This window comes from Dermacentor silvarum, chromosome 8 (assembly GCF_013339745.2).
Source record: "Dermacentor silvarum isolate Dsil-2018 chromosome 8, BIME_Dsil_1.4, whole genome shotgun sequence".
Taxonomy (NCBI): Eukaryota; Metazoa; Arthropoda; class Arachnida; order Ixodida; family Ixodidae; genus Dermacentor; species Dermacentor silvarum.
Genome location: NC_051161.1, coordinates 60,853,305 through 60,878,584, shown reverse-complemented (window position 1 = coordinate 60,878,584; position 25,280 = coordinate 60,853,305). Strand labels below are relative to the sequence as shown.

General features: G+C 46.3%; 1 protein-coding gene across 5 annotated transcripts in view; it reads right to left on the bottom strand.

The window, feature by feature from the left end:
* Nucleotides 1-25,280, bottom strand: part of LOC119461310 (CCHC-type zinc finger nucleic acid binding protein-like) — a 51,097-nt gene that overhangs the window by 11,410 nt on the left and 14,407 nt on the right. For all 5 annotated transcript variants that reach the window (XM_049672443.1, XM_037722564.2, XM_037722563.2 and 2 more), the window contains exons 3-4: nt 23,517-23,642; nt 9,019-9,143 (exon numbers count right to left, since the gene is read on the bottom strand). In XM_049672443.1, the coding sequence (XP_049528400.1) occupies nt 9,019-9,143; nt 23,517-23,642 (251 nt within the window). The remainder of the gene's footprint in view (nt 1-9,018; nt 9,144-23,516; nt 23,643-25,280) is intronic.

The window sequence follows — 25,280 nt, the reverse complement described above, 5'->3', positions numbered from 1 at the left end:
GCAATGCATGGACGTGGCTCACGGCGTCCCGAGAGTTGCATGCGTTGCGTCACGCGGTGCTCTAAATCTTGGACGCTATGGCTGACCGCACTTAGTGCCCACAGCCGGCACTCACAAATGAAACACAAATGTGTAAAAAGATACGAATACTTGTCGTGAACAAAAAAAAGTCAGTTTCGCCAGAAAGGCGAAGAGCATTGATGGCGATAGAGAGACAACTACACGAAGTAAGGTTCATAGTTTTATCAGTGTCATGCGCGCTCGAGCAAACAAACAGATCTCACTCGATGACCCCAAACTCGCTGTCAACGCGAGCGAATGCTTCGCGAGTGATCTTATTGCCCGACCTACCACATGACAGAAAGAGCCCTCTTTGTACTGTTACAGAGCGGACATTTCTTCTTAAGTGCTTATTGCTTAAGGGCCGTTTATAGTCCGACGTAACGTGAGCGCGCGCTCACGCGCGCACACGCTACGTCACGTTGGCGAAAACGACCCCCTCTATAGTCGGGGCGCACTGGCGCAGCCAACGTAACCGGCGGCTTCGGCGCGCCCCGACGTGCCCGGCGCCGAATTGGCTCCTGACCCATTCCCTCGTTGGACGCGTTGACTGCGCCGACCCACAATGCATTTCGCGCGAAGAAATAAAGGCGCCAACGGCGCTTCGCCCTTGCTTCGCCGACGGTCGCAAACAGCCGTTCAAAGCGCGCGCGGGCTTGGGATCGTTCTGCGCATGCTCCGAAGATAACAGCCAACAACACGCACGTCGGAGTATAGAGGAGATAGCGTTTCGGCTGGCGCAGCGTAACCGTCGTAGTGTGACCGGCCGGAAACGACGCTGGCCCGCGCGCCGGAAACGTCGGACTATAAACGGGTCTTTACTGCTAGTCGCAGTAATTATCGAGTACATGCCATCGTTTCGCCTTATTTGCCAGAACTAGCCACAGTTGCGATTTATCTGCACTATGGTTCAGGGACGTGATACGGGGCTATCGAGTGTGGCTAGAGCTGGAGCATGCCTTCAGCCTTAGCCACACGCAGAGTGCACCATCACAACTTTTTGAGGACAGATTTCTCTAAACTAGCTGTAGTGACAGTATTCCTACTATACAGTCAAGCATAAAGCATCAACCGGCTTGATTTTACAACTGCAATGTATGCAGAAAAATAAGTAAACAAAATGCTAACTTGTGAAATGTGGTTGCTTAGACAATTAAAGAATGTGGTATTATTGGTCGCGAAAGTCATGACAGAATCCCCAGGCATGACCTACAACAGGTGTCAAGTTTGCTCGATACAGTTAATTTTGTTCTATTATTTGTGAAATGTTTGTAATTACATAATGCTGCAATCAGTATAGTTACAGATAATGTCACAGTTCACTGAGCTAATGCATCTTACCTGTACCTGCTTACTGCTCAGCCATAAACACAATCACTATTTATGCAGACCGATATGTAGTTGCAATATGAACTCGGAGTAACAATTATTCTTACATTACATGCTGGGTGGTTTCACACCTTGGAGTTCCAGCATTGCCTTATAAATGAGTCAAGGTGTTCAGACTACAAACAGTGCTACAAGAGGCCTAGGAACATTCAGGCATACTTTCTAGCACTCGCTATGTAATGCCTATCACGCGGGCACATTTGTGGTTTAGCTGAACTTCTGCCCAATCGCAAGAAAAAACTTACAGCATTTATACATGCAGCATTAAGCTATGTTTCAAGCTCTTGTAACCCCAATTAGTGTGTTTGTTTAAATAGATTGTAATGCCTTGAGTGTTTCGTATAAGCTTCCGAAAATGAGCGATACAGCTAGAGCCAATACTTGTCCAGGTTTTCATGGGCACAGTCAGTCTCTACAGATGCTGATGGTCGCCAGTTCAACCAGCTTCCCAATACTGCCTGAATGAACATTCTAAGAACTACATCTCGAGAACAAATTTCAGGTAGATGGAGTAAATTAGAAAGCGGAGTAAACTGAGCAAATTATACTTCTGTACTATCCAATGTCACTTTTGGTTTTCAAGTTGTGTAAAACTTGCCGCATTTTGTTTTGTGTGAATGTATGCGTGCCTTTTCAAAAGCAAATGTACTATATTTTTCCCCTCCCCAGCAGGATGGTAAAAGTGGCCCTACTCACTAACTACAACTGCAATGTCATGTGAGCTACAGCTAGCTACAGCACAACTGACCCCTTGTAACATAGAGCTGAGACATACATATCTCCTTCAAATGATATGTGCACAATTGTGTATGCCACAACAGTGCATCAAAAGCACTGATGAAAGTAGTCTTTAAAATGTGTTGCATTTATATTGAAACAGTTCTGCTTAGGTCTGTGCTGCAAGTTCGGATAATATGTTTAAAGTGCTTTAGTAAAACGAGTTGAAAAGTACGCAGTTACGTGACTGCTCTTGGTATCAGTATGACGTCGTGTAGCAGGTTTAATTCTTTCATTGTTTTTAATGATTTTTACATCAGGCATATTCTTCAAGTGGCTGGATTCTTTCCAAGTATGCTAAGCATGGAATAATTGATGTTATCACATCTGATGTTCCTGCAGAGAGTTCTCGGATAAAGTCCCCATTCTGTAAACTTGACAAAACTCACCAAAGGACTGACAGTCCTAATCCCTTCGGCAGCTGTATGGTATTCACAGTTCTCAAGATGCAAGAAATTTGGTGAAAGTGGATAAAATTGGTGCCTGAAGAGAATATGCATAAAATAAGTTCACAATGTTTGTAGTGACAAAGAATGGCATAAAAATGCTTCAAAGGGTGCTTCTTTCGACATTCACAAGTATACTGTCGAGCGCTAATGATGCATGACAATGACTTTGCACCAATGCACTTACTGCCTCTTACAACTTGCACTATGGTCAATAGTATTGGCCTTCCGACACAAGCGCTCCTCCAACAATAGAATGCAGGTGCTTGCACATCAAAGAGCAGCTGTGATGACAAGGCTTGATGTGAATGATTTTAGTTTTTGTCTTTCTGGTATTACTATTCTTTCTTTGTTGCTTTGGTTACTGTTCACAAGCCAGCAACGCTAGTTTTACATGCCGAAAGCAGTCTGAACAGCTGCTATCAGGTACTCACATGCGATGCAAGAATGGCAGGAATTTGAAAAAGCCTCAGGCAAGCACAAGCATAAAGCAACACTGTAGGTTCCCAGCTGCATTTTATTGAGCAATATTTGTCTGAAGGGTTCACGGCAGCACTGCTAGGAACAGGGCGGGTATTTCAGCTAATTTCATCGTGATGTTTTACCATGTTCAAAAAGTGTTGCAGGACTCCTTTGAAAGTTGAATTGTAGGTTGTAGAGAGGTGCTGTCACAAAAAATCTGTGGCATATTGTGACAATTTTGTTAGTTTTTCCACACTAACATTTTACTGGCCTCTCCACGAGGCCAAGCTTGCTGTGTTATCAGACAGGCTGCTTGCTTGAAGACAAGGACGATAGTTCCCTGGTAGATATTTACAAGCAGAAATATTTTGATGCAAGTATTCATTTTGCATTCCAGCAAATCTTGTGCAAGCAGAGTCTGACACAGCTGCAGTGATTGCGTTTACAAGCTCATCACAAATGGGGGATGGCCATCTACATTGCTTAAACTGATAAATGCAGCAGCACTGTTTTTTTTTCTGTTGGTTTTGCATGTTTTGTGCACACTGTTTTCAGCAACTTTCATTGTCTTTATATATTTGAAGCATGTTTTCCATCTAAAAGGCATAAACCTGTTGGAAGCTAACACTGCCCCCATACCCCTTGCCGTTTTAGTCTTAGTGCTGTTAGTTCTAATCACGGTGTAAAAAGGAAGGTGATCCGACGGCGGCGCGAGCCGCGGCCACTTAGTGTGACTCTACGCACGCCGCTGCCGCAAGGGGCAGCACCTGCTCTGGGGGCCACTTTTTCGCTCGCTTTGCTGGCGCTTTTATGGGCACGCGCGGCAGAAGTGCTTTATTTCGATGAATATATGTCGTTCGCCTGCTTAAAACGACTCTACTTGGTTGGAGGAACGTCCCTTTATATTTCTGCCGGCATTCCGATTGACTCCGACACGGCGAGCAGCGGTAAGCGCAGCGCGCCGTCTGCTCGAGCAGACAACGCGTCTCTCTTGTGTTCGGAATGACGGTATTTTAACTGTAAGTGGCATGAAATCTTCTACCTGCTCAGGATCTGGCGTCTAAATAACAAAAAATTGCATATCTTTGAGTATGGGTGTTTAAATGCTGTCGGAGGTCGTAAATTATCCACTGTTGTGCCGCTTCTCCAAGGCCTCCTGAACACGTGCTGCCCCTAGCGGCGGCGCTCACTTCCGGTCACACTGAAGTGGCCGCTCTCTCGCCTCAGCGCGGGCGCGCCGTCGGAACACCTATCTTTTTACACCGTGGTTCTAATCATGGCGAAGACACCGTGCAAGAATAAATCCATAGTGTCAGGTCTCATCGCTCTGTGTGCCACAGTGACATTAACTCTAGTCCAGCTGGTTGTTAATTTTACTTTGTGTGCAAAGAGCCCAACGACTGCAATGCATAGGCATCAATTGACCACCTCCAGTGTGCCATTAATTTGCGACCTCTCTCACAGCAGGATAGCCGCGAAAGTAGCTGAGGTGGCACCTACTTCGCTCATGCACATGCTTGAATATAGCAGTGTGCTGCTGCGGACTAAGAGCTAAGCCTGTCGCGGAGAAAATTCCACCTTTAATGCAACGGGATGCCTCCATACATGCACAGAAACATCAACATGCCCACAACTACCAACAGTTTTAACTGCTGCCTCATGCAAAAAAAAAGGGGGGGGGGGGGGGGGAAAGAAAAAAAAAAAACGAAACTGCCCTTCATTTTTTTTAATCGCTCCCACTTTATTTTATCACCTGAGCGAACAAGAAAATAGCTTCTTTATGTACAGCCAATGAACCACAACGCACAGCTTGTCGTTTCTCAGTGCAACACAGCCAACAAATGACGAGGAAAAAAGTCAGTCTACAACTCCGTGCAGGCATTAACAGAAAACTATTATATCTAAAGAAGCAAAAAAGAAACTGCAAGGAAGAGGTGTACAGAGAGGAGAGAAAGAACACAACACACTGCACCTCTTTTTGGCAATAGGAACTACTGAACTCCATCTCGAAATTAATAGAAATAATAACCAAACAATTAGAAAAAACTACACCCGCTACAGTGCAAGGTTACAAGTCTGCAACAATAAAAATCTATGCTTTCAAACAAACAAACAAACAAAACTGCCAAATTAAACAAAGCAGTCACAGCAGCATGTGGCTTAACTAAACACTTGAGCATCTTTTCAAGAGGAAAGTTGAGTCTTGGGCCAAATATTTTTAATACATATCTATTTTTCGATACGGTGCTGAAAACTTGCAGATATCTAATTCACGCAAGTTTTTTCGAAATACATCCTCTATTTTAGTTTCATTGACTCCAATCAAAATGACATATAAACAAAAATATGCCTCATTCAGAATATGCGTATGTTACATTACGCAATTACATACATTCAAGCTTTCAGCACCATAACTCAAAGAATATATATATATTTATTTATTTATTTTTTGGCAAATTTCAAACTTGCCCCTTAATAACATGCAAAAAAGAACAAAAATTTAGAAAGTGGGGAACAGATTCTCAGGATGATGCAAAGGAGAGCTCAGTTTCTGGGAAAGGCAGCAGCCGGAGAACAACACGTCGCCATCTCTCCATAGCAGCTGGGACAAGCAGCAGGGGGAAGCACGCATGGGGTGGGGAAGGACGAGGAAGTGTGCGAAATTCCGTTCCCGCTCTGTGCACGAGAAAAACGCTGCCGCCGTCGCGGCCTACGGTGACGGTGGTGGTTCGTCTTGGAGGGGGCTCCCGTTCTCTAAAGAGTCGACCCTGCCGCCCCCCGAACTCATCATTCGGGACGCTGAAATGGGGGGTGGGAAGCCAAAGTCAAAGAGTGAGGAGAGGGGCAAAAAAAAAATCAAAACCTTAGTCGGGAAACAAACATAAAATCTATCCCGCCCCCGAAATCAAACCAGCAACCACAATCAATGCCGACACAAAGCATGCGGCGTGCAAGAGGACAGGCCAACACAGGGTTGCATGTGTGTGCAAGCCAGAGCAAGAAACCAAGCTGTGACCTGCCAAAGACAGAACACATACAAGTACTAGTAGAAGAAGACAGAAAATTAGCCGCTAGACATTTTGACTGCTACTAGGCCATTCCCCCCATGCACAGTAAGATCATGAGAAATCATATAAAGCTTGTCTCGCAGAACTGTGCTTGCAACGACCAATCATGAGCTGCCAGGACTCTAAGTTATTGAATGCGCATTGCAAGTCTATTCAATTTGTCTCTGCTCCCTCAACTACTTCATAGGGGGCTTCGAGTTGGAGTCGCCGGGCTCATGCTGTACTGTGGTGTAAGGGAGGTCTGTTTACTTAATGAACTATGTCATTCTTGCCAGTCGAGTGCTAGTTCTTGCTCGCGCAGAACTGGCATGGCACCACACCATCTGCAGGAGCCCTGCCCTGCACTACCCCTCAGACGAGTGCAAGGAACCCGTGAACGTGTCCTGCCAGAAGCCTGCACTGTGTGAAACGAATAGCAAAGTGCAGCACCTCCTAAACTAGTTCAGAAAACGCAGGTGAATCGAACGGATGGGACACATATCTTTAGGTGCAGACACAGTATGACAAATGCCATCATAGGCACTTCCAGATAGGCACTTCCTTAGCGCATCCCTTAAGAAGACCACTGATCGCAGTGTCACGCATTGACACAGCTGGTTAATTTTGCATTTTTCATAAATGCGTGCGACTCGTCTCTCAGAGAGTGATGCACAGTTAGCTTGGCTGAAAAATGAAGAAGCCAAGTGGACACACCGTCATGCTCCCTCCGCTCAATCGACTTAGCAGTGGAGCAAGGCCACTATTCTCAGTAAAGACATTGCGCATGATGTCTCTCAACTCTGCACTAAAAGAGAAGCCTCAGTCTTTCGTTTTTTGCAATTTTGGCAAGCAGTAGCCCATGAAAAAAATATATATAATTTTAACTATCCTTTCCCACTGAAGTTTGCGTTCCTTGAGCAGGAATATATTCTCTGAAGGACTGTGGCTTTACAAATTCCGGTCTCTAAACACACCGCTATGGAAGGATACGTATGCGCTTTCTAACAAAAGTGCTGACGATTACTCGTGGGGACATTTGAATGGTGTGCCAAAAGTATGTCTTTTTAGTAGCTCTTGAGAGAAAGTTGCTTCAAGGATTTTGCATGAAGTCGCACATTGAAGAAGGTTTCACGAAGAAACAGTCATGTCATTTGAGTCATTGTGCATTAAAAAGCCCAGAGAAAATGATGCCAGAACAGCACACATTTCTCCTAGAAAAGCATTGCCACCTTTCAAATGATAGACCTATGATCAGAGAGTCATCTCATGGCATTGACAGTGTCAGCCCTTCTTGCAAGACGCGTTGTCCACACCTAAAGAGTTTCACCTTACACCTGCACAAACCTGAAGCCAGTTCACACATTGCAGAATTGGTGTAGCAGATCTGCAGTCGTATTACTAGTTGGCACAACGAGCCATTTGAAGTGCCTGTTTCATCCAATGGCTGGAATGTTACTACCATGGCTACTTCCTCAATCCCCAAGATATGCAGCAGAAGACACCAGCTAACAAATTTCTTTCGTCTTGGCCAGTGCTGTCATTGACAATTGATATCAGCATCCTGGTCAATGTAGGATACGAGTGCTGACTAAAGTTCGAGTTAGAAGAAAGTGAAGACAGACAGAAAGGTACACAGAGAAGAAAGACAGCACAGGTGCTGAAGGTGCTGCCAATGCCTACCTGAAACACTGCCTGCCAGAGTGAACCGACACCGTGGTAAGCGAGACAGCAGACTGGCGAGTGCATGCTATTGCAGGACAAAGTTCAATTAAGCAGAGAGGAAGAACACGTGTGTTGAAATACGAGGGGAGGCAGAAAGTGCTAGCGAAGCGTACCTGAGTAGTCCCAGCCAGAGTGAACCGACACCTTGGTACGCGGGACAGCACTTGGGCTAGTGCATGCTATTGTGGAACAAAACTGGACATGAACTTACAGAGCATGAGATGTGCAAAGTACTGTGTGTGGTGCACAGCAGAGAATGCATGCTATAGCTGTGGCATCCTTCACTAGTCTACGCACTGAACTCTGGTTAGGGAGGTTTTGAGTGCATTGTAATGCAGTGTTTGTCATATGTTAAGTCATATTAAGACTTCAAGTCTCCTGCCCTAGAGACATCCAAAACCCCAAGGCCGTACCAAGATGCCTCTTGGCAGAGTAAATTTTAATGTGAGCTGACAGTTTCATGTTAGGCATGTTGGAACACTAAGGCAACTTGAGTTATGCTTTTTGATTTTCCTTTCGTTTAAAGCATGTGTCAGCGTGTATCAAGCATCCAGAGAATGCAACGATACACCACAGTAAGTTTTCACCTTTTTTAGCGATCAAACAAAGCTGCATGTGAAGAGAAGTGTCTTCTAGAATCTCCCATGAGAAATAGATCTTTCAGGTGTCAGTTTTTAATAAGTCTTAGTGCCAGACACAAGCAAGCACAAACACCAAACAGATGACAGGGGCAGCAGACACCGAAATACTGATCAAGCACATATATTGCAGTAGGGCAGCTGCTACCAACTCGGGTCAGGAGCCACAGCAATGCTGCACACAGCCCAACTGTTTAGCCATGCTGCACACAGCCCAACTGTTTAGCTCAAACAACAAAGTGCCATTTGGAAGGACAAAGGTTCGCAGCCACACATCATGCACAGCGCACAAGGTTCACCGGGACCTTATGACGAGCATATTGTGGCAAGGAGTTATAAAAGGGAGGGAAGGACACAAAGGCACGCAGAGCAAATGGGAATCGAGACACCAGAGAGGCGCTGCACCTCTGTCACAAACAAAACACGCACAATGATGGACACGAGTTAAAAAGCAGGAGGGATGACCAGAGTGCTCACCCTTCTCTCATCCTGCTCGCAGTCCCTGGAAATGTGTCCCTGCTTGTGGCAGATGTAGCATGTCTTCTCCTGCTCCTTGCACTCACGTGCAATGTGGCCCATCTTGCCACAGTTGTAGCAAGACACTAGACAGAGAAAACGAAAAGGGGACCAGGAGGTTCATGCTTAAAGGCAAACTGCAGACTTCACTTTGGATAAGCTGGTTATAAATGAGTACTTACAACGTGACCACTGATAGCGAAGACCAGAATAGAGTAGTAGTAATAATAATAAATTCTGGGGTTTTACATGCCAAAACCACAATCTGATTATGAGGCACACCGTATCGGAAGACTGGATTAATTTTGTCCACCTGGGGTTCGTTAACGTGCACCCAATGCATGATACAGGGGCGTTTTTGCCTATTGCCCCCATCGACGCGTGGCCAGGATTCGATCCTGTGACCTCGTGTATAGCAGTGCAACGTCATAGCCGCTAAGCCACCATGGCAGGTTATAGTAAGTAGTAGCGGTGTGCGAATAGTAGTTTTTGAGACCGAATCAGATACAAATAGAATCAAATCAAATATTTTTCAAATAGTTTGCAAATAATATATAGCCTTCTCACCAGCAACATCAAACAATTTCCACGTCGTGGTTTTGACGACACTAGAAAGTTTCTGTCACTACACTAAACATTAAAAAAAAAAAAGCATGTCATTTTTTAAAAGCACAAAGGGACCTTAAGAATAACTCCAGAGTTTGCTTGCAAACTCAGTCAGCGCTCTTCTGAGCATACGAGGTCATGCATTATCACATTAATTAAGTTCAAAAACACAGCCTTGCAGCCCAAATAACATTTGTGTATGCGTTCGTGCCCACACCAGAAATGCAGGTCCTCTGCGGCGATGGCGGAGTGAGCGGGAAAAAAATGCTCTCTTTCTAGTTTTCAAATGGCCGCGACAGAGGGTGCCACTATTGCATCAAGTATGTTGCAATGGAACACCATCATATTTAATATGACGGGAGGACACATGTGTTGCATCGATATATAGCATCCAAAAAATAGCCACTGTCTATATGCCGTGTCTGAACAATATTTTATTTTTTATTCATCCTGGTTTTACCGGTAAAGCCCGGCTCCTCGAGCGACAGCGTGCTCTGGTACAGCATCTCTGCTGTGCAGGGGATAAAAGTTATCGTACTTCTGCTTCAATTTCGTTTCATCGAGCACAGTCGACGACGTGAAATATTTGAAAACTTAAAAAAATTATTCAGGTTTTCAAATATCGACTATTTGATTCAAGGACCGAATCGAATAGGGGAGTATTTGATTCATTCTTTGAAAGTTTCGAACATTCGCGCACACCCCTAGTAATAAGGTCTTTTTTGACTACCATTTACCCTCTCATAGAATTCAATTCATACATACACTAGTGCTAGTTACAGTGGTCATAATGCAAAGTACCAGTCACAAAGCAGCGGTTGGAAAATCTCACAGTCAAGCACAGTAATCTATTGAAGCAATCTTGACTAAGCAGCAGTGCTGCTAATATGCATGTGTGCATGCGTGTGCATGCATGTCACACAAATGCCAGCCAGAACAGGGCCTCCAAAAAATTCAGCACGCCACAAGCCCCACCACATCTCGGAGGTCCATGCCCCGATATTACGCAGATTTTAAACGTTCAGGATTTTTGTCATTTCTTGCACGCGATATATAGTTTCAGAACGAAAGCACCTGTTTCTGTGAGCTTTTCGCAACCCATCTATTCGTATTGCAATCATCACACTTACTGCAAGGAGGCCATTCCATATATACGCTATTCTGGGCTTCTTACACAGCCTGTTGGTATTTCATTGCAGTTCATTGGAGTTGGCCTTAAAGAGCTGTGTCATCGACATAAATTGAAATGCGAACAGAAAATAACTGTTTGGAACACCTGGTCCACATAAGTGTATTGAAGTGCGACATGTACTGTAGAACCTCACTGATAGGATCCTGTTTCGTACAATTTCCCGGCAGCAATGTTCGTGACCAAGAATGCAAGAAAATGACCCAATACAGTTACAGTCAAGCACACTTATAACGAACCCAGATATAACAATTTATCGATTATAATGACCCCATTTCACTGCACTTAGGGCGCATGACAACGACAGCCTCACAGCAATGAGATGTCGTTTCTGAAATGATGATGATGGTATAATGACAGCATGATGAACGACGGTATGACGAAGTTGAAATGACGATGGCACAGCCACAACGGTACGACGACGACGGTATAACAACGGATGCATGAGTACGACTGTCCGACGAAAACACAATGACGACGATGGCACGACGTTACTGAAGTGATGACAATGGTAAAACAACAGCCTTATGACAATGGCATGACGACGGCGGCATAACTAAAGTCGGATGACCAAGTTAGAATGATGACAATGGAACAACCATGCAGGCATCGCGACGACGTGATGATGACGGCATGACGAGAATCAGTCGACAAATCTGGAATGACGACGAGCAACGACCGTGATGGTATCAAGACTAGGAGCAAGTACATTTTGCCAAGCTATTAGGAGAGATCTTGGTTCATGTTGAAGGCGTGACGATGCTGGCATGACTAGAGTCGAATGATGAAGCTGGAGTGACGATGATGGAATGACCACGATGACCTGGCGATGACGGTATGACAACGAATGCATGACAACTGTAAGACAGCAATTAAATGACGACAATGACATGATGGGAGTCGCATGACAAAGCTGGAATGACGACGACAACGCAACGACCACGATGGCATCATGACCACAAGCACATACCTAGTGGCCCAAGTAGTAGTACTAGAAACTTTATTTTACTTTGAGGTAGTAGGGAAAGGATGGGTGGGTCCCCTAGTCCATTGCTCCACTGGCCTGTGCGGCTCGCTGGGCTTGGTCGAGCAGAGCAACTTGGCTCTGTCGATCCTTGCTGGCAAGCCAGACCTCCCACTTCCTTTCAAATCGGTTTGTCCCTAATAAGGGTGAGTTCATTTCGGGTGGCCTGAGCCTACACGTCCACGTTATGTTAGTGAGAGATGGCCACTCCCAACACCAGGACATGTGTCCGGGTAGTGCGTTGGGTCGATTTTATTGAGGATTAATAGATTCGGGTACGTGTTTGTTTGTAGCTGGCGCCAATCCCTGGCCTGCCCTAGTTCGAGTTTGGGGTGTGGCGGGCTGAATTTCTGCCTTTCTTTTCCCTGGGATTCAAAGATGTTGTGCAGGGTGATCGGAGGTTCTTCGAGAATCTCTATCGGCGCTCGGACAGTGATTCCGCGAGCTATGCCGTCTGCTCTCTCGTTACCTTCTAGCCCCGCGTGTGCAGGGCACCAGGTGATCGCGTGATATTGTTACACGTGTTCTCCTAGGATCCTCGCCGTAATTTTTGATACAGTTACACGTGTTCTCCTAGGATCCTCGCCGTAATTTTTGATACAGTTCCCGTCATGTATAGACGGCATGCTGACTGTGAGTCTGAGATGACTAGGGCGCCTTGGGTTTTGAATTCGGCATCTTGGATGGCCAGTGCTATGGCTGCTGATTCTGCTGTGCTAACCGAGTCTGTTTTTAGGGTTGCTGTGATCGTGCTGTTCTGGTCTGTAGCTACTATAGTGTATTTGTCTGGCTATTCTACACGCGTCTGTATAATATGTTTCCCGGTTGCGTCCGAACTTACTTTGTAAAGCTCTGGCCTCTGGCCTCACATCTGCCCGTATGATATTTTGAACTCATGTTTTTGGGAATGGGTGATGCTGTGATGCGTTCTCTGACCTCTTTAGGTAGAAGTGTTTGCTCTCCGCAGTGTTGCAGTCTAGCGGCCCAAGATAATAGAAAACTTTGGCCATTGGGTCGGGGCAGAGGGCGTGACTACGACGGCATGACGAAAGTTAGATCACAAAGCTGAAATGACGATAACGGATCGACCTGGATGACATCATGACCACGTGCATATACCTAGTAAGCCAAGGTGCTTGTATTTTCTTATAGCAGATGACTGCACTCATATTTTTGAAATAGCAGGTGATTAGACCAGCACGGGTGCCGTTTTGAAATAGCTAATATGTTGCATTTCATTCTTTAAATGACATTTTTAGCAGCTAGATGCGGAAAGTGCCGGGAACAAAAATTAAGGTACTGAAAATACAGTTAAAAAAAGAACGGTGTCAAATCGCAACTACCAACGCCAGCTTTGGTGCCGTTAATTGTTGCACGTATTGAAGGCCAAGTCCACATATAATGAACTACTGATACAAAAATTTTTCGCCGAACTATCGAGTTCGTTATAAATGGGTTTGACTGTTACACATCATTTTTACTGGTTAAAGGGCTCCTAAACCACCTCAGCTATTTTTTGAACATTTCAAGTAAACACGCGCATTGAGTTCAGAATGCCGTCACGATCAACGATGCCAAACGCTGCAGCGCTACGCGCCGCGGGCGTGCCACAAAATAAAAAAAACAATGCCGTCCTTCTCTCCTGGCCTCTCCGGTATCCCCAGCGGTCGTCAAGATGTCAGCAGGGTGAACCTGGTGATGTCAGCGTCGGTGATGATGCCCATTGGTCGAACAAGAACCTACGACTTCCGGTTTGTCTGCTGGCAGGTACGCGCGCTCCCTGCTCTTCCTTGTTGTGTTGCTCACTTGTGCGCCCTTGCGAATCGGTAATTACAGCCCGCAACGAAAGTGCCAAATCGCTCGCGTTCCAACACAGTCGTGCTTAGCGGTCTGATTAGCTGCGCGAACACAGTGCGAAAGGCCGGTGTTGGCCTTTCCAGACGTGCGCGCAACACAGGGTCTATAGTGGCACGCTTCGCACGAACACGGGCTGGCACCGCAGCAACAGCGGGTAGCCGAGAAGCTCAGAGTCCACGTCCCCGTTACCGGCACGGTAACTCGCCGCATGGCGTTTGCCATTGTGGGCCACTGTTCTCGACGGCGGTTTTCCTCGCAAACGGCGAGATTTCCTTGCTGTAGAGAGGATGAGACCGGGACCCATTTGTGCGGTAGCCTCACCGCCACTGCCGCCGATATCGTCGCTAGGCCTTTTCCGGTTCACTTCAAAGCTAAAACGGACGGCGCTTCGGAATGAATTAGCGACACTCACAAGCCACAATATTTTCTCACCGTTGTTATCGCTCTTCGCAATAATTGTACACAAAGAAGAAAATACGCTTACATTAGTGGCGCCGTCGGTTCCGATGCGAGCACAGCCGAGCCAGTTGTCTCCCGTCGGTAACCGTGCACTGCAGCTGAGCTTGACAAGTATCGGAGCTCTCGTTCATGTTTAATGTTTGACAGTGGATATTGTTCTTCATAAAATGTACAATTTACGCATCACTTTATCTAGGGAAAATTATTTTGCTTGGAACAGAAGCTGCAGCCGATGTTTTCGTCGAAGGTGGCGGAGGCACGCAGCTTCGCAGTCGTCGATTGGCCCATTGATCGTGCTGCGGGCATTACACCGGCCGAACTGCCGTCTACTTTGGACACCTCTCGCGCGGCAGACGTTCTACGGCACTGGAGGCCGGTTCCCGTTGGTATATGTGCCGCTAGCGTGGACGTGCCTTAACCGGAAGTAGGCAGTGTTTTGAGAAGCGCGTTGGCGATGACGTATGTCACGTGACATTTGAAGAAGCATTTGGCGAGGAGAGGAGACCAGCCGACGAAGAGAGTAGCGAAGGAAAGATCGAAACAAGCGAGGGCCGTTTTTCGATCATCAAACGCGTGCTAACTCCACTATTACGGCACCATTTCGAAAAATTCTCACGGCTACGTGTTCGTTGTAGACTGTGCACAACTACAACACCACAACTAAATTTTGACCTCTGGGTGGTTTAGGGGCCCTTTAATTAAAGACACTTCTGCAAAACACGATCTCTTGGCACCAACGTCCAGTACATCGCCAAACTGCGATCGTATGATATGTTTTCCAGCTGGTATGTCCCGTGCAAACAAGACAAGATGTGAAGCATGCTCGATTGAGAGCAGTAGTCGCCCGAAATGGCAGTTTTCCCGCAGTACTTGCCCACACGTGCCCACTGCTTTAAATATCTTCAGTTATTTATTTCATAGTGCTTGTGGCATAGAAAGCGTACTGCAAGCTTTTAAGGGGGGACACGGGTTGTGGCGACCAAAAATCGCGAAAAAACTCGATTTTTTTTAATTGCATTGTTGGAATGTACAGCTATTATTGCACCTATATTGTTAATTTCATACCGATAATGTCAATATTTTAGCCGCAATGATGCCTTACACGACATGTACTAGCTGAATTTCAGGCTAAACTGACGCTGAAACGGCACATTTTCCGAAACGCGCGCCTGCTCTTCCACGTGTGCTAGCGCGGACATCTTGGTCTCATTTGAAAGAGCCGCTTTTTGCCTTCAAATTCCCGCCAGGACGGGCCCCATTCAGCTATTGGCTACTTAAAAACTGCGCGGCAAAAAAAGGTACTAAAACGCTCTCCTATTCGGCACTTGGCGCACGTGACTTGAGCTTGCCTCCCAATTGGCGGAACGGCATGGTCATCGTCTGCTGCGCGCTTGGAGACGCGCATTGAGACGCGCCATCTTGCCCCAGTGTCAGCGAGAAAGCGTGCCGCGTTGTCGAAAACGGTGCGCAAATTTCGCACGCGGCACAAGTTTGGTGCTAAAAAAGTGCGACGGACGCTCATCGAAAACTGCAAAGTGCGCTGCTCGACGCCTCAAAACGACCAGGACGCCACAACCTCAGCGTTTGATGCCCAAATCGTCGATGCAGCAACGGTAGGCCTAACGGCCGCAGCGGCTGCTGCGATTCAGAGTCCGTCTGCCGCCAAGCCTTCGACCTTCACTCGCGGCAAGATACGATCTACCGGCAACCCTCCGAGCTGAAGGAGGAAGCGGCGAAAGCCAAAGCGAATCTATCGGCGTTATCTTCCGCTCTAGCGACGGAGAGGAAACGCGAGTTCGTGGGTGACAGTACCGACGATGCACTTCGCCCGGCTGATGGGACTACGTTTACGATTATGGATTTGAGTGCAGTGAACACTTTATTAACGTTTGCGACGTGCAAAAACTGCAGTGGTGCTTTCGAAATCGTCCGAGACGAGCGGGAATACGAACTCGCTGTGAAGCTGCGTTTTATGTGAGCAAACTGTGGAGAGACTCGGTGTGGAGCTCGCCGCGCGTTGATAGTGCCGAGCGAATGAACCCCTTTGCTCTGAACGTTTTGGCTACGTGTGCCATGCAGACAACGGGCAACCGACAGACCGCGTTCAATGACATTTTCTCGTTGATGGACATCAGCCGTCGGGCTCTTCACACGAAACCGTGGCAGAGCTACGTGAAGGCGAAGCTGACGCCCGCGGCCGATCGCGCGGCACGTAATCTGACGAGCGACTGCGCGCGGTCGATTCGCGAACTTTACGCCGAACTGAACGTGGGCAAAGCAACGGAAACTTGCGCCAGTCCCCGAAAAAGCGGCACACAGGGGCTGGAAGTCAGCAGGACTACATGTCTGGTGCCTACTGAGCTGTTCCAGCTGTAAATTTGCAAATAAAAAGGTTTTGCATGTTTTCTCACTTTTCTCAAAACTTGTTTTTGGGTGACTTCACCAGATTGTCGGAGTGATATCTCATGATCTAGAACAGCTAGAGCAATAATTCTTTCCTTAGCAGAAAGCCTAATCTGCATATTACAAAGTGCTGAGAGCAGAATTTCAAATTTCTGCACATGTATATTTTTATTTTATTAATTTTCTTTTGTTGTGGTAGCCATAGGACAAGGAAATAAATTTGATCACCTGCAGAATGGCTAATTATTATTTAATTTGAAAACATTTTTGCAGCATTGCATTTATTGCATATTATAGTATCTAGCTATCAAATAATATTCACTTTCTACGGAGCAGTTTTTTTTTCATTGTCTCCGGAAACAATAGAGCGACAGATTTGTGTATCTTCTGAACAAATGGACCTACAAGAAAAATTATTGCATATTTGAAATCAGCACGAAAAACTAAGCAAGCCTGATTATTTTCATCAGAATTGGCCATAAGATGCAGGACATAATCTCCACAACCCATGTCCCCCCTTAAAGAGAAACTGAACAGGTTTCCAAAAAAATCGAGTTATAAGCACCATTTGATACTTTTGAATACCCTGAATACGAAAATCGACAAGAAATTTGACATGGCGCAACCAAAAACGCGTTATTAGCAAAAAAACTCCGAGCTGCGGCTGGGCAGCGCGCGGCGAATCCGGCTCGCATCGATGATTGGTGGAGCGCACCGTGACGTCAATCCATGGGTCTACGAGAGCCTGCCGCATCGTGACAGCTTCTGGCCAGGTACGGCGACTACCTCCCAGACGGATTTCGCGCAGTTCAGTCGCTGCTATAGATAATTTTGATCACTTAGGGGTGATTTGCGTGACACCATACGCGTTTGAACCGGTGGCCCGGCAATGAGAAGCACCTACGCAGAGCGCGAGTGCGATAGCCAGCGCGGAAGTTGGAATGGAGCACGCCGGATCCGAGGACCTAATTGTGACATTTACCCGCATTGGAAGTTTTTCTGAAGCTGTACCATTCGATATAGCCTAAGAAGTCAGAGTGAGATTGTATTATCTTCATACCGGGCGTCCTTATAACAAAGAATACGGAAAGAGAGACTCGTTTTGTACACAGTACATTCTACTGTTGCTGGTTTGCAAGTAATAAAGTGCAACTGCCGAAGTGCCCTGAAGGTACACATCGCATGGAAATTATTGTATTTGCGATATCGGTTAATTCAGTGTAGATATTAGGTACAAAGATGCCTTCTGCTGTGCTCTGAGCGCAACAAACAATGCGTGCAATCATTGCGTTGTTCGATCTTGCCGCGAACGTGGAGGCGCACTGTCAGCACAGTGCATTTTGCAGTTACGAAGTTACTAAGATAACAATACAAGGTGCAGAAGTGTCAGAAAAATATACGCCGCACGGAAGTGAATTTCTCTTATTTTTGCAGTATAGTTGTGCTGTTTTGTGACCCACGGTGCTAGAAGCAGCGTTCGACGCCCCGACGGCGTGCTAGGACTGCTTGCAATGTCGTGCGGGAATTGGCCGAAAAAAAAAAAAGTGCCACTGCACGTTGTTATGCATATCTATACGGTTTACTGTAGTTCTATTTTATGCTTTTTGGCCCTCGATTTCCGGTTGTATTGAAACGATCAGAGGCAAAAGCCCACTCGATCCTGTCGCTTCAGGCCTTTGAACAATCCACCGCTTTCCTTAAAGCAAGTGATGTAAGCACTCATTAGGCGCATGGGCACTTAGGTATCCGAGTGCGGCTGGATGCCTGGCGTGACATTGAAACTTTATTTTAGGTGTCTTTTCTACCTGACGCATATTTCTGTTGCGACAGGTGTTCCTGCCTCCACTGCAGTTCAATGGAAATAGAAGAATGATGTTTGTGCTGCCAGGAAGTAAACGAAATTCTTGCACACGGTCTTGCCTACGGAGGTGTCACACGACCACTTTTGATCGCGATCAAGCCCGATCTGGATCGAAATTCTCGACTGCCATTGGCTCCCTCGTGCAGTTTGCGCTAATATGCGAATCACAAGAGAAATTCGATACGGATCGGGCATGATCGAGATCAAAAGTGGGCCATGTGACACCTGTATTATGCTCGCAACGCCCATTCTCAGGACATACTCGCAATTTTGCGTGACACATTCGCATGGCGAGTCCCGCGTCTGGGCCGCATTCACGAAACTTGTCCGTGTAAATTTAGGCGGTCCGTCACAGCCTCGGTTATCGTCTTCACAACCTCAAATAGCATGCGACGGACCGCCGACCATTGAGGACGCGTTCTTTATTATATAAATCAGAGACGTTCCACAAAATACAGGCCCAGATTCGGAACTCTTCGGGGAAAGCGTCGCTAACGACAGAAACGAGAAACGGAGATTAAAGTGACAGAATGAGAAAGATACCCTGAAAAACATCGTGCTTTTTTTCTACATGTGGCAAAAGCTCCTACATTCGACATCTCTGATGGTAATCACTGTCCCGAAAATGTTTTGAACAGGGAAGAGTGGTTCTTGAAGGGTTGAAATTACTTCGTTTCACCGCTGCGATCCACTGAGCAGCTTGTTTTTTCTGCCGTGGTAAATTGTGCAAGATAACGTCCTCTCAGCCGCCGGTGCTCGTACAGCCGTAGGCAGCGCAAAAGGACGGCATGGTGACACTGTATGCTTCTTTGACGGAGTTCTCCTTGCGGTAACAATCCTTTGAAGCGTAAGCCGGAAACGTAGGGTGGAGATCTTGATCATTTGCGATAAAGGCCACAGATACAACATGACTGACGCGCAAAACCTGTACACGATTTCCGCGCGGGCGCCCAGGACCCCTATATTGACGTCATTTCCGCTAGCTTTCCCCTTCCGCCGCCGCCGCGGGCTGACTCCGCGAGCCGCGGTGGGCGGAGCATAGCTGCGATTTTAATTCTTAATTACGCCGCCGCTACTTGTATGATGGAAAAACAAAACTTCGTACCGGGGATTTCAAGTGTATGCGCTTCAGAAAAACGTCACTTTTTAGAAATCTAAAACCTGTTCAGTTTCCCTTTAAGGTGATAACCCAGACGCACCACCATTCAAAATTGAGTGTCATGTTTCGCTCTGGCAGAAACGATTCTTAATTCTTACCGAGTCAAAACTTCCTGCCAAAATGCATGCCCAAAGAAGCTGCTGACCCAGGCCAAATTCGAGTAGCACAAATAAGTGCTGGCCAAAGCCTCAAAACGACAATGCGTGTCTCGGGCCGCTCGGGCTTCACCAGATAGGCGCTTGTCTGCGTCGCATGCTGCAACGCTTTGCATTACGTGGATGTCAACTACAGTTGAGTCTGCTGAATTTTTTAGTGACTTCAGAACGTATGCTTTTCCGGTTAGTATGTTCTTTCTTTAAAGGTACACACGTACTATACAACACGGCATCTAAAAGGGTAACTAAAAAGAAACACTAAATCACATTAAGTGGATAAGATATCCTTTAGAAACACTTTTCATTTAGTTTGCGGTAATAGGTTGGTTATTAGTAAAGAAAATTATGGTCAAAGTTATACTTTGTTTTATTTCACGCCGAAGCTCCAGCACCTATACATAACATGATGTCATGGTTTGCAAAGTTGTGCCTTGTAACTCGGTAAACTTTCTTGAAACGTGCAGAGTTTAGTCTGGCTCTTTCAGAAAGCAATGCAGTCCATTTTGACTGAAAGAACTAACTAGGCCCGAGCAGACGCCGTCAAAATCCCCGACGTCATGGTGAGCGTGTGCGGGAACTTCCAAGACGGCATCACCACCAGTCTCTCGTCTTTTGTGTCTTTTCTTGCTTACCAAGCGTCCTCTCACAGTAAGAGTAGATTTTTTTGCTATTAGAGAAAGCTGACTTAGTAATGTGGCTCAAGTTCTTCTCTTTAGTGTACCTTCAAGGAATGAAAATCTAAGACAAAAGTTAAGTCAGTGCTCCAGGAGAGCAAGAAGTGCAGCACGACATGAGGCAAGGAATTAGAACTAGACATACACAGCACTCACTCTAAGTCATCCTCCATATGCATATGCTTGTGGAGGAATGATGAAATGATGTGATAGCAGCTTGCTTACGTTAGTGTTCTTTGCACACATGATGGTGTATTCTCATTGCTGTTCAGGGCAATTTACGATTCATTCTATTTCTTGCAATTCTCATGCTTTAAACTCTCTCATGGCATATGGGACAATAAGAGTGCGTCGACCTCATCATCAACCTATATTTATGTCCACTGTAGATCGAAGGCCTCTCCCTGCGATCTCCAATTACCTCTGTCTTGCGCTAGCTGATTCCAACTTGCGCCTGAAAATTTCCCAACTTCATCACCCCACCTAGTTTTCTGCCGTCCTCGACTGCGCATCCCTTCTCTTGGTATCCATTCTGTAACCCTAATGGTCCACCGGTTATTCATCCTACGCATTACATGACCTGCCCAGCTCCATTTTTTTCTCTTAATGTCAGTTAGAATATCGGCTACCCCCGTTTGCTCTCCGATCCACACCGCTCTCTTCCTGTCTCTTAACATTAGGCCTAATGTTTTTCGTTCCATCGCTCTTCTGAGGTCGTTAACTTGTTCTTGAGCTTCCTTGTTAACCTCCAAGTTTCTGCCCCATATGTTAGCACCAGTAGAATGCAATGATCGTACACTTTTCAACGACAGTGGTAACCTTCCAGTCAGGATTTGGCAATGCCTGCTGTATACACTCCAACCCAATTTTATTCTTCTGTAAATTTCCTTCTCATGATCAGGGTCCCCTGTGAACAATTGACCTAAATAAACGCATTCCTTCACAGACTCTAGAGGCTGACTGGTGATCCAGAATGCTTGTTCCCTTGCCAGGCTATTGAACATTATCTTTGTCTTCTGCATATTTCTCAGTTAAGGTCCTCTATCATTTGTTGTAATTCGTCCCCATTGTTGCTGAATAGGACAATGTCATCTGCAAACTGAAGGTTGCCGAGATATTCGCCGTTGATCCTCACTCCTAATAACCCCTGTCAAGCGGGCAAGTTAAGTGCACTTACGGGGAGTGCACTTCGGGACCTTGAGTGACACTTTAGTCTACGCGGTTCTGAACGGGAAAACAGAGAGCACTCGCAGTAAAAAAAAATGGCGACAGACTACGAGCGCGTTTTGTGAAGATGTAGATTAAAAAGACAAGTAATTCTAAAAAGTGATTGTTTTACGTTGTGTTATTAATAAAAACAAGCTTAATCTATGTTTTTTCAACAAAAAACGAAAATATTTTTTTATTATAAGAGTGTGGCAAGTCAATGCCAGCCAAGAAAAATGCCTAGCCAATCCAGAATGACATAGCGGCATGCGACAAGGCGCCATTTGATCCTGCTAAAACAGAATATGAGCGCGTTTTAGGCTATTATTTGTGCGCAAGAGCTGTTCAACCACTAAAATGAACTTCTGTGTCCTTTTTTTATGCATTACATTTTGTACCATTGAAACCGCTGGCGGCGAGGCTACGCACTCGGCCAGCAAAGTGCGTTCCGTGAACGCACTTCGACCAGAGTACACTCTTCTGCGAGTGACACTCCACTTACGTTTAGATTTGGCAAAGTGCACTTAAACCGTGTCACTCTCCGTAAGTGCACTTAACTTGCCCACTTGACAGGGGTATAAGCCTTCCCAGTCGAGCTTGAATACTTCTAAGCATGCAGTGAACAGCATTGGAGAGATAGTGTCTCCTTGCCTGACCCCTTTCATGATAGGTAACTTTCTACTTTTCTTGTGGAGAACCAAGGTAGCTGTGGAATCATTGTACATAATATTTGCGAAGATGTTCACGTATGCCTCCTGTACTCCTTGATTACACAATGCCTCTATGACTGCTGGTATCTCTACTGAATCAAATCGAATCATCATTATCATCACCAGCCTATATTTATGTCCACTGCAGGACGAAGGCCTCTCCCTGTGATCTGTTACCCCTGTCTTGCGCTAGCTGATTCCTGATTAACTGAATCAAATGCCTTTTCATAATCCATGAAATCCATATAGACAGGTTGATTATACTCCGCAGATTTCTGGATTACCTGATTGATGACATGGATAGGATCCATTGTAGAATATCCCTTCCTGAAGCCAGCCTGTTCTCTTGGTTGACTGAAGTCAAGTGTTGCCCTTATTCTATTGCAAATTATCTTGGTGACTATTTTATACAATACTGAAAGCATGCTAATGGGTCTGTATTTCTTAAATTCGTTAACGTTCTGCCCTTCTTATGGATTAGTATAATGTTCGCGTTCTTACAGCTCTCTGGTACACTTGAAGTGTGTAGACTACACTTGTGAGTATGTAGGCTACATAAAATCAATGATGCTCGTGCTGGCCCACACTTTTTACAAAGAGCATGAAATTGATACCAGCCTTTCTTTTTTTTCTAACGAAATTCAAATTGAAGGCTGTATGCAGCATGTGGATTCTTCGTTCTTTTCACCATTCATGGCAAACAGGCTGCTGCCCTGCCCCATGCAGAAGCATCAATGCTTTACCGAGCTGCAGATCGACCACTATGTAACGTAGATGAGCAATGACAAATATAAATGCACCTCTCGTCAGCGTCAAAGCTCAATTAGGGGCTGGCATACCACGTGTCTGGTTTACATCAGCTGTGCCTAGTCACAATGTACTCTTGAAGCAACGTTCAAAAGCTCGCACTTCAAAAATTATTTTGTGTGGGTTTTATTTCCTCAACATTCGCTTGTAGTTGTATTACTTTTTCTGTGTGTGCTAGATATTTTCGCTTTAGTCATTCCTCCAGCATCTGTCTACTTTACATGTTAACACCTTTGAAATTATATTATGCCTGCTCCCTTCTGTAACACCATATTGAGATTGAAGGTATAGACCAAACTAAATAAACACTTATATAAGAGAGAATGTAGCAGGTGAGGACTATACTCACTTTCGTCCGGGCCATGCTGGCAGTCCTTGGAGATGTGACCAGTGCCATTGCAGCGATAACACCGGTCCTCAGCCTCCTTGCAGTCCCTGGCAAAGTGGCCTATCCGGTTGCACTTGTAGCACTTCTCTGTCCGTCGCAGGAGGAAGAGCAAGAGACAAAACAGCTGTTGCGGATTCCTGCCGTTCAAAGTGGGACAAGCCCATCAAAAAAAAAAGTGGCGACTTGCACCAAGAAAAGAGCACACCCTTATCAGTGGCGTGGCTGCCCAGCCATCGTGACACAAGGCCATTGATATTGCGAGTTAGTCTTGTGTGACAGCATGTGCTAGGCGGACAAGCATGACAGCAACACTCTGAAAGCAAACTTGAAATGTTGTGCAAGAGCTGCTCTTTGTAGTATAATAATAACAGTGCGGCTCACTATGTGCAGAAATTAGAGACTATGTGCAGATATTTGACCAGTCTTAATGTAAAATGAAAGTAATACATGCACGTATATGATGTACGCATTCCTGTAATGTAATTATGCTGCAACTATATTGTACAGTGTCGACCGCTTATAACGTAAGTCGCCGGAGTCGCGAATATCCGCACTATAAGCAGTACCGCACTATAACCAAAGCAACAATTTTCAAGGCCTGCACATATGGAAAACATGTGCACCGAGCCGCCACGCATATGCGACAGTCGAGGAATGCGGCTAGAACGTTTGCATTCAATTTACAGTCGAATCTCGTTAATTCGAACCAAATCATGCGGCGGCGCGCGCCTCCAACTGGCATTGCTCCGGCACCGACATTGAGAGACCCCTCAATGTCGTGCGTGAAGAAAAAAAAAAAAAAAAAACGCGGCCGAAGTTTCACCCTCTCTCAAATGGCAAGGTCGCCGATTCTGCGTTGCGCCGGAACATGCGTGTACGTGCAGACGTCTCAGCCACACTACCGTAGCCACATGTAGAAAATGGCAGTGAACCCTTCTTTCTCCTTTATGCTTCCTTGCAAGCTGCGGCTATGACGCAGAGGGAAGCAGCGGCGCTGTCCCAGGCCGGCCAACGAAACTGCCCACGCCGGCAAACGCCCGCTTCCCGATAACGGCAGAAAAATAAACTTGGGCGAGCTGGCGCCGGGCCGGTTGGAGCGGTGGCGCGTGCACGGCGGCGGGCGCGCACGGTGACAGTCGAAAGTGAGGGAGCTACGAGGGAGGGCGAGGGGAGCCACTGAAGCGGCGGAGTTGCCGAGGCGAAATCCGCTTGCCTGCCGCCCTCCTCCCTCACATTCCACGGTCTCCGCGTGCGCCCTTCGCCGTGATGTGCCGGTGCCGCCCGCTCCCTGAAGTTTCGTTTACTGCCGTCATCGTGAAGCGAGCGTTGGCAGTTCCGTGGCGCTTGCTCGCTATGCGCGCCGTGATATTTCACGACTCGCACTCAAAATTCTGGTTTCAGCCTCACTGGCTGTTAGATCGCACCGCGTGCCCTTCTCCTCCCCTTCGTCTCTCTTTCTTCCTCGAGCACTCCTTGGGGCGCCCGTTTGAGGGAAGCGTTCGCCGTCTCCGCTGACTTCCGTACTCCCAGGCAGCCGCACTGTAACCGGTATTTCGTTTCCCGCAACTGCACTATAAGCGATACGTGTATACATGGAGTACTATGGGAAAATTAACGGGAGTCTGAAAAGACCGCAATATATCCGGTCCTGCACTATAAGCGGTTACGTTATAAGTGGTCTATACTGTATAAGGTTAATGGATTGCAATAGGGCCCGCAACTAGC